The following is an 18372-nucleotide window of genomic DNA, read 5'->3' as shown; positions in this document are numbered from 1 at the left end:
GGTTGCAAGGCTTTGCAATCAATAAATGAAATGGTAACATGCAGATGGGCTCTGCTTTTAGCTTCTCTAATCTACATATTTTATAAGTAACCTCTGATATGTATGAGTTGATATTAAATTTTAAAAAGATAAAGGCTTACTCTGGAAAACAGCATGGAGGTTCCTCAAAATGTTGAAAATAGAACTGCCCTATGACCCAGCAATTGCACTATTGGGTATTTACCCTAAAGATACAAACGTAGTGATCCAAAGGGGCACATGCACCCGAATGTTTATAGCAGCAATGTCCACAATAGCCAAACTATGGAAAGAACCTAGATGTCCATCAACAGATGAATGGATCAAGAAGATGTGGTATATATACACAATGGAATACTATGCAGCCATCAAAAGAAATGAAATCTTGCCATTTGCGACAACATGGATGGAACTAGAGCGTATCATGCTTAGCGAAATAAGTCAAGCAGAGAAAGACAACTATCATATGATCTCCCTGATATGAGGAAGTGGTGATGCAACATGGGGGCTTAAGTGGGTACGAGAAGAATAAATGAAACAAGATGGGATTGGGAGGGAGACAAACTATAAGTGACTCTTAATCTCACAAAACAAACTGAGGGTTGCCGGGGGGAGGGGGTTTGGGAGAAGGGGGTGGGATTATGGATATTGGGGAGGGTATGTGCTTTGGTGAGTGCTGTGAAGTGTGTAAACCTGGTGATTCACAGACCTGTACCCCTGGGGATAAAAATATATGTTTATAAAAAATAAAAAATTATAATAAAAAAAAAGATAAAGGCTTATCTAATTAACAGAGTAATCTCTAGAGTTATTTCCATACAGTAGCTTCTACCATCAACCAAACAGTAAACATTTCAGGTATATCAAAATATGAACATTTCTTAACAACAATAATTCTGAGATGTTCTGATCTAATTATATTTTTTTAATGGACTACTAAAAAATAAAATAAATAAATAAAAATGGACTACTAAGGGGTGCCTGGCTGGCTCAGTCAGAGAGTCCACATGGGACTCTTGATCTTTGGATCAGGAGTTTGAGACCCATGTTGGGTGTAGAGATTACTTAAAAAAAAAAAAGAGGAACAACTAAGATGATATAAGTAATCAGATCAGTGTATCTGAAGTTTCTATTTGCAGAATGATAGTTTATTTTTCTTCATCAACCAAAAGACTAGTAACCATACAGCAGTTCACATTTCCACTATAGTGTGTTGGTTTTTTACGTCACTCTCACAGGAAATCATATTGTTTCCTGATTTTCAGGGTTAATAAAAGCACATATACATGTGTATTTTAAGGAAGACACTGACACCCGTCTACAAATCTGTTACATATTGAGGCCCTCAAAATAAAAAGCGTCAGGTCAACACACTCTGTGTCCTGTCCATCTGCCAACCACTATTTGCCAGATAAAATATTCATCGATCAAATCGATAATTAACATTCCCAAACACCATAACACTTTATAGGCTGTATAGCCTTATTGCTTCTTTCATCCTGACTTATACCAACATCCATTTTTTTAAAATTGTTAATTAATTAAGTACATTAAGCCTACTTGCTGCTTTAACAGCATCAAAATCTGAACAAAACTAAAGCCTTCAGGAGGGTTTGTCTTTATTAAATATTCACTGCCCACCTTCCTAACGGGAAGACAGGAGGAAGTGGACAAATTAAAATTCTTACTGACCTGACTGCAGTTGATCGTTTCTATCCTCCTATTAAATATTACCGCTCATTGATTATTAATCCAAAATACTCATAAACTGCAAAACTTTCTTCAGTCTTTTGGACTTGCCTGTTCATGACAAGATAGTTTCCATGCTTTCTAAAGATCTCTAGTGAGAAAGGCCAAGAAAAACATCTGGCAAGTGTATTTACAAAAAAATAAAATAAAATAAATGAGATACAAAAAACAGAATAAGAACCACAAAAGCAAAACCTTTCATTCCAAAATGGAGCCTTCCGCTCCGGAGGAAGCCCCCGGGCACGTGGCGTAAAGGTGCCCGGGCCGGTGGCAGGTAGCGAGCACCGACCATGTGGAGAGCGCTGAGAGCCGCGGAGAAGCAGCGGGCCGCGGCAGGCACTGCGGGCGCTGACGGAGGCCGCCCCCTCTAGCAGGACACGCTGGGCACAGAAACCCTAGGTCTGGACAGCACACCCTTCCCACCTCAGGAGGAGAGCCCAGGTGGACTTCCGCCTCCTTCCTGCACAGAAAGATGGAAGCTGGGGTGCCTGCGTGGCTCAGTGGGGTAAACCTCTGCCTTCGGCTCTGGTCATGATCCTGGCTCCTGGGATTGAGCCCCCGCATCCTGCTTCCCCCTCTTTCTCTCTGCCTGCCTCTCTGCCTACTTGTGAACTCTGTCTGTCAAATAAATAAAATCTTAAAAAAAAAAAAAAAGAGAGAGAGAGAGAGAGGAGATGGAAGCTGTGGACGGCTACAAGTAGCCAGTGAAATGTGCAGATGATGCTACTGGGAAATGACAATCCTCAGAATCATGTTCCTGACTTCCCAGGGCTAAGGGATGATTTTTAAATACATAGACCAAAGGATGCTTTTAACGTCTGACCACTCGGCATTTGCTTATTTCCCAGTTAGTATTCCTTCCCCCATAGGGCCCTTTCTTTATAACTCTAGGGAAAATTGACAATGAGGGAAATGAGACCAAAGGAAGGAAAACATGCATCATCTTTCCATGGCAGTGATGGGTGCCCTCCATTACTCTCCCACATGAGCAGCTTGATGTGGGCAAGGCTACGAGAACTCACCCCAGCTGCAGCTGGTGACAAATGACGGAGGCGTCAGCATCATCCCAGTGGCTGCCACAGACTGTGCCCCAAGTTCCATTTGCATATATTTCCACGGTGCCTTCAAACTCATGTTTGCCACCTCGAAGCCGCACTGACCCTGAAGTAGAAAAGAATCCCAAAACCCTTTAATAGCAAATAAACATTTGAACATACTGAGCCCGTCCTCAGTTAACATTTGTCCACATAAGCAGATCCAGCCTGAACAATGTTCTCAGCCCTGGTTCTTTGTTTAAATGAGGATTTCACAGATTCAATTCTATTTTATTTTATTTTATTTATGTTTTTGGTAATTAACATCATAGTGTTAATAGTAATTATGCTTTCTTTTTTAGTTAAGCAAAGAGAAAGTCCAATTATATTTTAAAAAGAGAAAAGCAGAAGAGTATGACTAATGTCTGATATTACATCCCAAATATTAGATGACATCACATATAAAATTCTTATCATATATGTATCACCTTCCACTTCACCTCAGGTCAGAGATAAGAAGCACAGAAATGAAATTCAGTGCTCTACTTATAAATTAGCTGTTACTGTGTTATATATTCTTTCCATCTGATTTATTCACCACAAAAGAGCAAAAAGCTTTTTCCCTTTTTAACCTCAAACAGTAGTGATGAAATTCTAAATATTATGCCTATAATTTCAAAAAGGTGTTGGTGTTGATGACATCGCCTAATATCAGTCTTAGGAAAATTCCCACCAGGCAGAATCGTTTGGTTTAATTGAGGGTCCCTGGAAATTCCCCTCCCCTTACATATTATCCTCACTTAGCTGCTCCAGAGTCCATGATTTGAGTCACTCAGTCTTGAAAAGAGTCAAAAGTAAAATGCAAGCACCCCAGTAAAAAATAACATCCCTTAAGTGCAGACAGATTGAGGCCCTACATTTCTCTTCTTATTATAATGCTCTGGTTTTCGAAGTGGCTACTGGGAGACCACAAGTGGGACTTTTAAGCAGAGACCGAAGCAAACTCGGACAGCTGAAGGATTTCACAAAATGCTGTTTAAAGCCACTTATGATGACCTTCATTTCATAGGTAAAGAAATTAAGAAAGTAAGTTCTACCAAAAAATTCTGTCAAATTTTGCATATTTCAAACTTATTTCAAAGTATGGCTTTAAAATAATTTTCCAAAATATTAGATTCACAAATTACCCATTCATTTCACTTGCACTGGCCTAGGCACCCATTATTTTCCAAGTCATCATCATTTAAAAATGTAACTATTTAAGAAACACATATTGTTTGTCTCATGACAAGTACAGTGTCATTTAATTCAAAGAAAATAATAATAAATGGAGGCAAAACATTACACTGCCAAATTCTGATTATTCAGGAGAGAGCACGAACATGGATCATTCACATGGCAGATAAATCTCTAAGTCATCATTCATACTTTCCAAACCTCTTCAGTTCAGACTAAGCAAGAGGAAGCCCTGTTTAGCTAAAGGAAAAGCATGAACTGCAAAAAAAAAAAAATTTTAAGATTTTATTTATCTATTTTACAGAGAGAGAAAGCATACAAGCAGGGGGAGCAGTAGAGGGAGAGGGAGAAATAGGCTCTCCCCTGAGCAAAGCCTGACAGGGGGCTTCATCCCAGGACCCTGGGATCTGAGCCAAACACAGAAGGCCAACTGAGCCACCCAAGCACCCCTGCAAAACAATTTTTTTTAAGATTTTATTTATCTATTTGACAGAGAGAGAGAGATCACAAGTAAGCAGTGGCAGGCAGTGGGAGAGAGAGAAGCAGGCTCTCTGCTAAACAGGGAGCTGGATGCAGGTCTCGATCTCAGGACCCTGGAATCAGGACTGGCCCGAAGACAGCCGCTTAACCAGCTTAACCAATGAGCCACCCAGGTGCCCCACCTGCAAAACATTTTTAAAGAAACAGGTCTGAAGAGTTTTACTGAACTTTAATGACTTTTTTAACCACAAAATCTCTTCTATAGAGACCTACATAATATCCTGCACATCGCAAATACCAGAATTTTATTTCAAATCAAAAAATTCATTAGCTCACCTCAAACAAACATTACTTGAAATGATATTTAAATTAATATATTATCTCTTTATTAACCTCCTTCTCCAAATTACTCATGTCAAGTGTTGGAAGAAAGTTCTGGTAATGAAAACAAACTGGAACACTACTTACGCGTGGTTAAAAAAAAATCATAATAAAATATAAATACTGCCTACATCACCAAAAAGCTATCAAGAAGAAATGATGTGTGCATATTATTTAAATGATAAAGGCATTTGGAGATAAGACTCAGAAAACTCTGCATGAAGTATAATTACTACCCGTGCATCATGATAATGGCAAAGACAGAGCTGGAAATAGCTTCCAGGTGAACTATCACTTCCACCATCTTTTCTCAGATTCTCCAAACATGCTATGAAAGCCTGGATTCATTTAGCTGTATGGCAAGAAATGTGGAGTGCTCATCCAATTTTCCTTTAACAAGTGAATACAAATATTTACAATTCTGGAAAGTCAATTTGCAAGTCAATGACTAATGAATTCTCTGTCAGAATCCATTCCCATCACCCACTTCCCCAGCTCCCACACCCTCCTCATTTATCTCCACCCTCACCCAGTTTATCCTTCTCCTAAGGTCATAAAAATTTCTAACATATTCTGACAAATTATCTACTTTGGACTCAGGGTGAGTAGTTCTTAATGGAAGATAATTCTATATAGTGCATAATTCTTCAAATAATTATTTGAAAGAGCACTTTAAAAAATATCAGAACATGCTCCAAAATAATAAAAGTTTGAATGTGCAATTTAGATTACATTTAAGATAAGTAGCAGTTTTTATTTGTTTTTGGTTTTACTTTGCTCTTGTTACGTTTATTTTCTTAGAATGGCCAAGATGGTAAAAATCTCAAAAACCGTAACTCATTTCTCTCAATTTGTGAAGAAGATTTTGGACCAAATCAACTGCCATGACCACCTATTTCCTAGTTTCCTACCCTTCCTACTGTTCCTCTGTCTCCAAGTTATCTCCTAGACTCCTGTCCTTGCTCCCGTCCCATCTCTGAACCCTAGCAAAGACCCTGCAATGTCTTTTTCATGTCTATGCATTCATGTTCTTTGCATAATGTACTTTATGCATTATGTCATGTGGCTTTCACCATTCTATGTGAAATATTCTATCTGAAATATTGCAACTAATCAATCAAACATTTTATGGGAAGAAATAGCCAGCGAGGAAGGTAAGACAACTTGAAGAGGTTTTAACCTCTTCATTGCAAACAGGAGAGAAATGAGTACTTTCCAGTGATCTACATTTGAGGCTGACCCCCCAACGGAGCAGTCCTACGGGCTGTATAAATTCGTAGGAAAACTATACATTCGCACAAATTTAGAGGTACACGATTGCAAAGTGAAGGGAGGGAAATATCCTTAACTCAACTAAAAAAAAAAAAAAAAAAAACAATGAAGCACTCCACAAAGGTCAAAGCCCAGTAAACTCATTTACATTGCTAAAGAAATATAAAGCTCTTTTATTATTAAAAATTGATCCCTCTTCCTTCCCTCACACTCCTACTCCAGCGAAGCACTTTGCAATGCTCCTCAGTGTCAGCTAATGTCTCTGGAACACATGGGCTGCCCTAGCTTAAAGTTTCTCAAGTGCCAGTCTGATGGAAATTATTCTATTCTAAATGTTTCTATTTTTAAAATGTGTTAATAATAAAAATTTAAAATTTGAAGTCTCAAATAGAGGTTTCAGGACAACTAAAACAGGCATTACAATATTACAAAACAAAACTTTCCGGAAGAACGTCTAGAACTGTAAAGCTATGTGTGGTATCATGTCATGGAGAGGACTGCCCAGAGTTCTTGAAAGAGATTGTCACCCACCACCCCCCCAAACACCAAAAAAAGTCAACTGTCTGTTGGTTAATTACAATTACCTAAAAGCAAAAATGTGCAATAATGCTCAGAGTTTTACCACCTTAATTACCTGTTCAAACTGTTGAACTTATTGTCGTATTAGTTTTCTATTCTTTTTCTTCTTTGTAGTTATAACTCTAGTTTTATAAAAGAAAGGAACATAAAAGATGTATGTTACTCGGGTGCCTGGGTGGCTCAATGGGTTAAAGCCTCTGCCTTCAGCTCAGGTCAAGATCTCAGGGTCTTGGGATTGAGCCCCACATCGGGCTCTCTGCTCAGCAGGGAGCCTGCTTCCCTCTCTCTCTCTCTCTCTGCCTGCCTCTCTGCCTACTTCTGATCTCTGTCAAACAAATAAATAAATAAAGTATGTTAAAAAAAAAAAAAAAAAAGATGTATGTTACTCAAATTAGCTTTAAAGGCAATTTTGCTAAATAACAGGAATTCGCTGTTGCCTAGTTGGCTCCATCAGCACAGCATGTGACTCTTGATCTCAGGGTCATGAGTATGAATCCCATGTGTGGCGGATGATTTACTTAAAATTAAAAAAAATTAAAGAAACAAAAACAAAAAAACAGGAATTCCCGAAATGAAAAGACATTACAAAATAACTCCCTTTAACCATTTTATCAGTCTCAGTGGAGACAAAGAAATCTTCCTGAAAATTTCCTTTCATAAGTCTCATTAGTTTATCAGTTTGTAAGCCTATTACAATGTGAATTCTAGTCCTCCTGCCACCAAAATGTTGAAGTGCTAACCCCCACTACCTATACATCTGATCTTATTTGAAAACAAGGTCTTTGCAGATGACCAAGTTAACATGAAGTCATTAAGGTGGGCTCTAATCCAGTATGACTATGTTCCTTAAAAAGGAGAAATTTAGACGCAGAGACCCACACAGAGGGAGAACAGCATCTGAGGATCAGGGTTACATCCCACAAGCCTTGGAATTATCCGAAGCTAAGAGATCCCATGGACAGATCTTTCCCCGATGTCTTCAGAGGAAGGGCTGCCCTGCTGATACCTTGACCATGGACTTTCAGCCTCCAGAACTGTGAACCTCTATGTTTCTGCTGTTTAAGCCGCTCAGTTGCAGTACTTGTTCCAACAGCCTAGCAAACTCATGGAGCGTGATAGCATTCCTTCCCTCCTTGGACAGCTAGCGAAACGATCCTTTTCATACTCTATACTTCAAGGAGACCTAAAAGAAATACTAGGTAAGGAATCAGGTGAGTCAGCTGTCTTTGTTCTGTGAATCCCACTCATTCCAAAATAAACCAAATGAAAAGCTACGCCTATTTCATTAACTAACAGGTACTTAGAGAATAGCAGTCACTTGTTTGAAAGAAATACCAGCAAAAGGGAAGCAGTAGTGTCTTCTGAACAGATTTAATTATATATTTTTTAAATCTTTTAAAATCACAATTTGATAAATGAGTAAAATAAAATTACAGTTACCATACAAATCCTTTCGCATCTATTACTGATTTTCACAGAAGCACAAAATAATTAATTTTAGTCATTGATATTGTTCTGATGGAACCAGAAAGAATGAATGCTGGTGACATCAAGCTATTGTTCAGATCGTGGACAAAATATATACTTAAAAGCTGAAAGTGAGAGAAAAATTCCAATGTGTGAACTATTCTGAAGAAAAATGCCCATTATATGTTGGACAATTTAGTACACGTATTCCACAAATGAATTAAACATAATCCTATGTCTTATACCAAATGCAACACTGGGAAAATACACTAAATGAGCATGTCCTATCTAAATTATGAAATATAGAAAAAATTCTCATTGCGTAAAAACAACTGAACTGGGAGGTTGTTAGTTGAATTTTTCAAGTTCAGTACATGAGGCTGCTTTACTTTTGATGTTTTTCTATGACTGTATTTACCCATAACCAAAACTGGCTTTAGCCCTGTGAAATAGATTTTTTTCAAATCATGCTGTGTCAAAATGAAATTAAATCATCTTTTAACATATGAAACATTCCCTCAGATTGAGTTCCAAATGAACTATATCTGCCTCCATTAGTTCACATCTATAATTCATATTAGTTGTTCATTTATTATTCATGTAGATACCTTCAGTGTTGAGGAAAAAAAAAAATCTCAACTGGTCTAAGTCAAAATGAGAGTATCTAAACAATGAAAGAGTAGCCTTAAAAGCAATTCTACTCATTTACATTGAGATTACTTGAAACTTATAAATTATATCAATTATTACTTCTTTTAAAACACTAAACAATATTATGCAAAAGGAGACTCTTTCCATGGTTTAATGATGGCATACTAAGAACACATGAATATAACCCTAGCAGAAAACTTCACCAGTTGTGTGTCTCTGAACTATTCACACACAAGCAAATGGTATGGGTATTAACATTTCATTGTTCATCTCTGAGTGATGAAATTAAACTACTCCTGGTAATAATCCTCATATCTGTCTCCCAGAGTAGGGATCACCGGAAAGGTAATGAAAATGCTTAGTATTCTTCTGACATCTCAATCACAGAGTAGGTGTCCTCAACCAGAGGACACAAGTGATTTCTTATTCATCTTTGTAATTGCTGCTCCTAGTGTGAACTCAGAAAGTGTTTAATGAAATCTATCCTTGCCTTGTTATAAGAACCAGCATTTTCCACCCTTTGCGTCCCTCTGGTGATCCTAATAAGTATTGAGATGGTGTCTTGTAGTGTGGGGAAAAGCTCATTACTATAGTGCTTTGCATACAATAAAATTTTTATTAATATTGCTAGGCTGACTTGCAGGATGAAAGGGGAGTGGGTAGTGGGGAGGCTGCCCTGGAAAAATAAGATGCGAAAGAGGCAAAAAACAAACATTTCCTAACAAGGTGCCAACCACAGAGAAGGCAACTAAATGAACTGTTCACATGGTGCACAACCAAATGCTTGTTTATTGTGCAGACTCAAGGAAGAGATTTCAGAGGACTGCTTTCTTTACGAGTTAATTCAGGGATGGGGGAAGCTTCAAAATTAGAATTAAAAGTGTCTACCTCACAATTGAGCTAACTTCAGTATCTTAATAATTATGGAATTATTCACTTAGGACATAAATTTGCTAGACCTGCAAATAGCATCCTCAAACAAGGAAATAAGCTTTTTCAATCAAATCAGGGTCTAAATGTGATTCAGTTAGATTCAGATGAAAAATAAATGTAACATTTCACAGAACAATTTTTTCTTTTTCTTTTTAAAAGACTTAAGGAAGAACAATCTTTTTAAGACTTTTTTTTTTTAAAGACTGTATTTATTTATTTGACAGAGAGAGAGAGAGAGAGATCACAAGTAGGCAGAGAGGCAGGCAGAGAGAGGCAGAAGCAGGCTCCCCGCTGAGCAGAGAGCCCGATGTGGGGCTCAATCCCAGGACCCTGAGATCATGACCTGAGCTGAAGGCAGACTTAACCCACTGAGTCACCCAGGTGCCCCCTTCCTACTATTTTTGAATCGCATTGTTTCCAAAATGCAAGGACAAACTCCAACGATACTTCTTAGCAGACCCTGTTGGTTCTCCCAACAATTACCTCACTTCCTCCTGACAGGAAAGTCCCCAGGTGTTCCAGGATTCATCCTAATCTGATTAAACTACCCAATTGCGTTAATTGAATTTTCCTTTCCAGAGAGTGTGGAATGAACATGTGATCCAGTCTTGGCCAATGAAATGCAAGAGGAAGTCGATGGGGAGTGTGTGAAATTCTAGGAAGGTTTCCTTGCTCTTTCTCTGTGAACTACAGGAGGAGGGGCCCTTCCTTTCTTCTGCAGGCTATCCTATCACAGTGGGAAGCCCGGAACATGCCACACTTAGAGAACAAAGGAGCCAAGAGAATAGAAGAGAAACAGAGTCCTATCATGTTGGAGCCCAACTTCTTGTAATATGAACAACAAATCTCCTGATTGCTTCAGTCGTTTTGAATTGGGTTTTCTGGTCTTTGCCATGAAAACTACCCTAACTAATCCAAGCCACACTCATATCCAAGTAATTATAATTTTTTCCTCTCCCCAAAGCATCTTTTTTTCACAGTCATAATGTATATAAACTTGGCATCCATCTTTTCCCCTTACCATTATAAGCATTTTTTCCATCTTTTATGTATAATCTTTACAATTATCACTTGAGTAGCTACATAGCAGCCATCAAATGAAGGACCTCTGTGTAGTATCTTATTGCTATATTTAGGTTTGCCTCCACAATTATGAACCAAATCACTTTTTTTCTTCTCTCTCTCTCTCTTTTTTTAAAGATTTTATTTATTTATTTGATAGAGACACAGCGAGAGAAGGAACACAAGCAGGGGGAGTGAGAGAGGGAGAAGCAGGCTTCCCGCCAAGCAGGGAGCCCGATGCAGGGCTCAATCCCAGGACCCTGGTATCATGACCTGAGCCTGGGTAGCTCAATGACTGAGCTACCCAGGCGCCCTTTTTTCCTTATTTTCCTTAATAAGATTTTACTTATTTACTTGAGAGAGAAAGAGAAAGCAAGAGCAGGGAGGGACAAAGTGGGGAAGAAGCAGACTCCCTGCTGAGCAAGGAGCAGGACCTGGGGCTCAAGGCGGAACTCCATCCCAGGACCTAGAGATGGTGACCTGGGCTGAAGGCCGACACTTAACCTAGTGAGCCACCCAGGCACCTGTGAACCAAATCACTTTTACAAAGGTCACCTTAACACACACAGACTCACACACAAAGACAATGGTCACATATCTATTTACACTCACAGATAATCACTCACAAAAGACAATAGTATCTAGGGGCACCTGGGTGGCTCAGTCAGTTAAACATTGGACTCTTGCTTGACTTTGGCTCACGTCGTCATGTCAGGGTCATGAGATCGAGCCCTATATCTGGCGCCAAGTCTGCCTGAGATTCTCTCCTTTCTCCCTCTGCCCCTCCCACTCAGTCTCTATCTCTCTCTCCAAAATAAAACTTTTTTTAAAAGGCATTAGTAACTAGTTATCTCATTTTCTTCTTTCAAAAAAAGAAGTCTTCAGACTAGTAGAGTCCAATAATGCTTCAAATCAAAGTACTTTATATCTGCTTTATCCTGAAAAGCAGATTGAGCTCAAATTTTACAATCCAGCCAGGAAATATATAAAATCTGGTATTGCTAATGTTTCTGAGAACCCGCTACACAGAATCAAGATGCAGCATTTTTTTTAAAGGGACAGTTTCCAGCCAACTTTTTAATTAACATTCACTTCAAACGCCAGATGGACGTCAAAGAGTACAGCCTGTAAACAACTGCCCCACAAGTCTGCTACCTCTTTTTGAATCAAGAGACTGCACAGGGTACATGTCTACGAACAGCTTAGCATGACGACATGACAAAAAGTCAGATCTAGGAGTCATTCTTTCTGGTGAAACCTCCAATATTAGAGCATTATCACCATTTATTGTACCTGTTTTGCCCATCAGTCATCAGTCACATGTGGCTGAGTTCCACTCGGCTGCTTGTAATGGAGAGTAGTTAGCACAGCATCAAGTTGTCCCATCTGCCATGCCAACCAGTGACTGGAAAGTGATTTTCCCTTCCTAGTCAGGAAGCTCTAAATTACTACAGGGTATTGAGGGGCAGGGGGATGAACTGCATATTAATTCTTTCTGTAGAAACATAAAAAATAACCTAGCTTGCATGCAGTTAATAATCATATTCTGGTGAACTAGGTTATATTATCCCACACCAATCAAACAAAAAACAGTGGTGCCATTTCCTAGAATGACATAAAAAGGTACCATAGATTGGCATGCCTTCTTCTTGATCCTACACACCTGGCAGAATTAAGTCACAGATGGTGGACTCAGTCTACCTAATCATCCACCACTGTATATTCTAGATGGGTTCCAATGTCCCAAATATGACAAAGGGTCTTCAACATCCAAATCACCTCGACTGCTCATCAGAAATGCATATTCCTGGGCACCTGGGTGGCTGTCATTAAGCATCTGCCTTCTGCTCAGGTCATGATCCCAGTGTCCTGGGATGGAGCCCCACATCGGGCTCCCTGCTCTGTGGGAAGCCTGCTGCTTCTCCCTTCTCCCTCTCCCACTGCCCCTGCTTGTGTTCCCTCTCTCGCGGTCTCTCTCTCTGTGTCAAATAAATAAACAAATAATCTTAAAAAAAAAAAAAGAAAGAAAGAAAGAAAAAAAGAAAGAAATGCACATTCCTGAGACAGATCTAAAGATTACGTATTCAGGGCTTCTGAAGGCTACAGCCTAGGTATCTGCATTTTAAGAAGTTCCTAGGTGCTCATTATGAGAACAAACTCCCTGGGCTGATCTAGGTATTCCAATCCTCCAAACAACTCTATTACTAATTCACAGTTTCATACAATTGGGGGCCAGGCATCATCTTTCACTCTCAGACATTTGAGCCACTGGTGCGCCCACACCTTGCCTTAGCTTACCTGAAATCCCCCCAGCGTCCCTTCAAATAGGCTTAGACCAAGTCTCTACTTGAAGGCACTGACTTCCTCATTTCTCTCAATGCAACTAGATACGTAACTCTGGCTTCCAGTTTATTTCTTGATGGAGGATCTCACTACTATAAATTTTCTTTCCTTTTGTTCCAGTTGTTTTTTGTAAAGAAAAAAAAAAAAAAACCTCTGGAAATCTCTAAATCCTAAGATATGGGAAACTATGGGCATTGGACCAAACATAATTCCTTTCCTCTTTCCTTTAAGACTAGTCTTCAAGCTACAAAAATAGGATGGATCATCAGACAGCACATATATTTCTCCATGTTTATATAATTAAAGAACTAGAGCCAAATGAGTTGTGACATGAGATTGTACACTGCCTTCTAATGTTGTTATGCGAATTAAATGAGAAAACTCATACATAAAATGCTTAGCTCAGCATCCAAGATAGAGTGAACGTTCAATGAATCCTAGTTGTTATCAGACCAGGTTATTTTGATACATGCTGGGAGCTGGAAAAGTTCTTTGAATCAATCTATTCAAAAACTGCTTTTCTGCAGATAAAAAAACCAAAGCTCTGGGAGTTAAGAGTCTTACCCAACACTATATAGTACTGCCAGAGCCACAACAGACACAGTGTTTTCTAAAGCATAATTCCATATTCTTTTCACTACTCCATGATAGCTTTGTTTACCCTCCTCAGTGAAATGTAGGACCAAGGCCAGAAAGCCATAAGTATGTTCAGAACATGCCAGTCATTTCAAAGGAATGGATCATGCCTAATCAGAATGTGAGTAAATGAAAGGATGGGAAGCTCTGGTTATCAAGACTGGGTCTGTGAAAGTAATTAATTATTACATAGCCAGACAATTGTTTTCCTGTTCTTGAGGGTGGGGGGGGGGGGTGACATTTATCTCCCATCTTGGGTGGTTTCTTTTGTTTCTCTTGTGTTCAATCCCTTTGCCCCAGGAAGTACTGCACATACAACGATTATGCAGTGTTTGGGATTCTGTCTGGTGAGAATTAGCTATGAACATAAAAACATCACAAAGAGTCTGTGCTGCTGTTAGATTTACATTTCTATTCAACACAAGGGAGAAAACAAAGAACAACCTACTCTCCTCGTTTGGAATATAAAGTTGAAGGAGTTACGTATCAGAACGAGAGCAATTTATCACTAAAGGGTTTAACCTTTGAATTCCATTTTTCTTCAGTATAGCTGCATATATATGTATACCCTAATATACATTTAAAAATAAGAAGCACCTTATAATAACAGGAAAGTGAAAAAAATTCCAATGTTTGCTGAACATGATATTTTACAACAGATAATCTCTTACAGTAAATAATGAGACAATGCTAGGGCTCTTTGCCTGATATCACCTCAATTTTTTTTATAGCCACATTGGCATTCTGTCCATGAAACCCAAGTATAGCAATGACTTCATTCTCCAGACTGAAGGATAATTGATCTTAACCTTCCTATCACTTTCCTTTAACTCAAAGCTAATGCAATTCAGATAAATAAAAATGTCTGTAGGGAAAAAATAGCACTATGAAAGCCAACCTCCAAATTACCTCCAAAAATAAAGTAAAATATATTTCAGAATCCCAATTCACAAAACCCCTGCCCCATAGCTTAGATGGAGAGCTGCCAACAAGATGTTTGAAGGAAAATTCAAACTTTGAAGGACATAAGGTTTTTCTTCCCAGTTATGAAAAAAGGGGTGTGGGGGGAGCCCTAATGTTAAACAAAACCCCAGCGACTAAAAGTGAAGCACTGTTCAAAGGCAGATCACTTACTTACATTAAACCTATTAATACGTTTTCATTGTACCATAAAACCAAAACATGTTACCAACTTTATCTCTTGATGTCACCAACTAATCCCAATTGCCCACAAAGAACATATACAGCTAAAAAATGCATCCTTGAGAAGTACATCTGAACATATCAAGTTGCTTCTTCCCTAAGATAAGTTACTCTTTTTTCTTTCTTTTCTCTTCACTCACTGATAATATTTACCAAATTGTGTCCCAGAACGTAAACATCATTTTGACAAGTTGTATTCTGATCAGGAAATTTTGCCATACTTTTTCAAACATAGGTCAATGGTGAGAGTGAAGGCAAAAAAATGTATCACATTGTTCCAAATCAGGGTCTATGGGGAGGAGGTAAGGCTATTGGTTGTCATACTAGATTTAATATTTCCCTTTCCATAACAAGTAATTAGAAACTTTATCTGCTTTACTTTGCCTCTTTGGTATAAATATGGTAACACCCTCAAGGCAAACTGACTTAAAGAACATGCATCCATCCAACGAACACACATCCACCAGACGAGCACGCGTGTACACACACAGACACACAGAGACACACACAGCAGTGGCCAGAGACCATATCCAGGAACCCAGGGCGCAGCACCTTGCACAAAATCTATCCTCACGACAACCTGCCCACACAAAGCACGCGTCGCTCATTTAAGGTCACCTAACAATGTACTTTGCTGGTAACTCGGCGGCAGCCAACCATCACACCCGGCAATGCAAACCCGAACCTCCACACTCACACCTCCTCTCCTCGAGGTACACTTAACGCCCTGGGCGAGCCAGGCTGGCTCCCCGCCACTCCCGAGCTGCCGCCTCTGTCCCGGGACGACTCACCGTGTCTGCAGTCGCAGTAGCCCCAGTCTACCTTGCCGTGGGCGTGCCCATAGAAGCACCAGGGTCGGCCCGCGCCGTCCGGGCTCCGACAGAAGTTGTGGCGCTGCCCTCGCAGCTGAGCCCAGCTCGCCGGGGGCGACCGCTCGAGGAAGGGCGGCACCTCTGCCCAGCGCAGACAAGGGGCGCCGAAGTCCGTCACATTGACCCAGGGCTCGCCGGCGGGGCAATCCCGGTGGTGCGGCCCCGGCGTGCGCCCGGCATGGAGGGCGTGCAGGCGCTGGGCATGCATCGCGGGCGGGGGGCGCGGGACGCGCGGGACAGGGGGCGGCGGAGGCGTCCTCTGTGGTCGCTGCTGGGTGGGAAGGTAATGAGGGTGCCGGGGACTTGCCGGGGGCGAATGGCGATAGCGGTGGTGGAGGGGGTAAGTGACGACTAGATCAAAGCCGATCACTTCGGGGAGCGCCCCTAGAACCAGAGCCACCACGAAGCAGGCGAGCGTCATGGTTCCAGAGCAGCCGGGTTTGGTCCATGCTCCCCGGCTCCTCCGGTTCTGAAGAAGAGGAGAAGACGGGGCGGGGACGGGGCTGCAGCGTCCCTCGAATCCCCCACTCGAGTCCCTTCCCGCTCCCCCCCGCGCGGACCGCCCTCCCCTCCCCATTTCGCCTCCCGCCGCGCGTTGCGCTTTGCGCGCTGCGTCCCGGCTCCTGCCCATCCGTAGCGGCCGCGGGTGGTGAAATCTTGAGCTCCTCGGAGACTCGGCTGGCTGAGAGGACTCGCAAAGAGAAGGCGCGGACTCGGCGGGGAGTGGTGGGGACTGAGTCCCAGGTAGCCAGCGGTGGCACGAGCCCGGGAACTCTGCCCCCTGGCTGCGGGCGCGGGGCGCGCAGTCTCCTGCGGGGGAGCTGGACCGGCGCTCGGCCCCTAGCCGGCTCCCGGCTGTCGCCGTCCAGACCAGACCAGCTGTTGGCACCGCCGCAGCCTCGCTGTGCCCCAGCCAAGCTCGAGAGTGCCAGTGCGGGGGAAGCTCTTGGCTGCTCCTTGCCAGGAGGCAACACCATCAGAGCTCCGAGTCTGGCGGCTCCCAAGCTTGGCACTGGTCCCTGCAGCCATCTCTCCACCAGTCCTCCCCCACCCACCCACCCCCCGCCCCCGTGCCATGTCTCGTTTTCTTAGTTTTGAAAACTTCAGAAGTGTGAATGGATTTAGTTACAATTGTCCCCTGACAAGTCCCCAGGAGAAGAGTTAACAAAGCACAGGAGGAACGTTGAAGACATTTTACTGAAGTGTGAGCTCCTCAAGGACAAGACCACATTTCATTTAGCTTTATATCCCAGTGCTTAACACTGTGCCCAACACTTATTAGGCTCCAATAAACATTTGCTGAAATTAAATTCCTGAACTGACCCAGGGAAGGGAGCCTGAGCCTTTCTACTTCCTGCCTCCCACTTGCCACCGGGTGCGCTGGACAACACCAGTTGTTTGGTTATTACTGGGATTCAGCGAGGCCCTGTTAATACCAAATTTCCTTTCTAACCAGAGAAGACTTCATCCGCCCGGGTCTCCATCCTATCCAAAGAGTCCACCCCTCTAACACCTGCTTCGTTTTTGCAGGGCAACGGACTTGAGTTAAGCCTACATATTTGCCTTTCCAAAGTGGACTCACTGCTGGTAATTTTGAAGCTGCTCTGTTGGCTTGATCTTACCTTAGCAGCGACTTTCAACAGCTCCACTCCCCGTACCCAAAAAAGTTGGCTTCGAATTTTTTTTTTTTTTAAGATTTTATGTATTTATTTGACAGAGAGAAATCACGAGTAGATGGAGAGGCAGGCAGAGAGAGAGAGAGGGAAGCAGGCTCCCTGCTGAGCAGAGAGCCCGATGAGGGACTCTTAATCAACTGAGCCGAAGGCAGCGGCTTAACCCACTGAGCCACCCAGGTGCCCCTTGGCTTCGAATTTTTAAAAATTCACTGGAGTTGGATATTTTAGGATTTCTCCTTTCAGTGGTTCCTGACCATGCCACTGAAGTTAAACATGGGAAAGGAGAGAGCCTGGGTGGCTCTGTGGGTTGAGCCTCTGCCTTTGGCCAAGGTTATGATCTCAGGGTCCTGGAATCAAGTCCTGTGTGGGGCTCTCTGCTTGGCAGGGAGCCTGCTTCTTCCTCTCTATCTCTGCCTGCCTCTCTGCCTACTTGTGATTTTTTTTCTGTCAAATAAACAAATAAAATCTTAAAAAAAAAAAAAAAAAAGCACGGAAAAGGAAGGCCAGAGAGATGGTAATATTTACTTTCTGGTAATCACTTTTAAGTATAAGGGAAGACTACTGTCCCATAATTTAATGTATCCCAAAGAAAACCTGAGCATAACTTAAACATTTACTGTAAAACTAGGTTTCAACTAGAAACTGATTTAATTCTCTAATCTCAAATAATAAATTTTAGTTTAACTTTCGTGAATCGTTGTACTGATTTTCCCCACTCCTATTTAATTAAATATTTGATTTTATTTCAGAATGAATTGGGTAAATATATATATTTACCCA

At 41.3% G+C, this 18372-nt stretch overlaps 1 protein-coding gene across 4 annotated transcripts in view; it reads right to left on the bottom strand.

The window, feature by feature from the left end:
• Positions 1–16686, bottom strand: part of PRSS12 (serine protease 12) — a 77145-nt gene extending 60459 nt beyond the window's left edge. For all 4 annotated transcript variants that reach the window (XM_059169665.1, XM_059169674.1, XM_059169692.1 and 1 more), the window contains exons 1-2: positions 15836–16686; positions 2790–2928 (exon numbers count right to left, since the gene is read on the bottom strand). In XM_059169665.1, the coding sequence (XP_059025648.1) occupies positions 2790–2928; positions 15836–16547 (851 nt within the window). In that variant the 5' untranslated portion in view covers positions 16548–16686. The remainder of the gene's footprint in view (positions 1–2789; positions 2929–15835) is intronic.
• Positions 16687–18372: the final 1686 nt, after the last annotated feature.

This window comes from Mustela lutreola, chromosome 1 (assembly GCF_030435805.1).
Source record: "Mustela lutreola isolate mMusLut2 chromosome 1, mMusLut2.pri, whole genome shotgun sequence".
Classification (NCBI taxonomy): domain Eukaryota; kingdom Metazoa; phylum Chordata; class Mammalia; order Carnivora; family Mustelidae; genus Mustela; species Mustela lutreola.
This window is presented reverse-complemented; position numbering and strand designations above follow the sequence as displayed.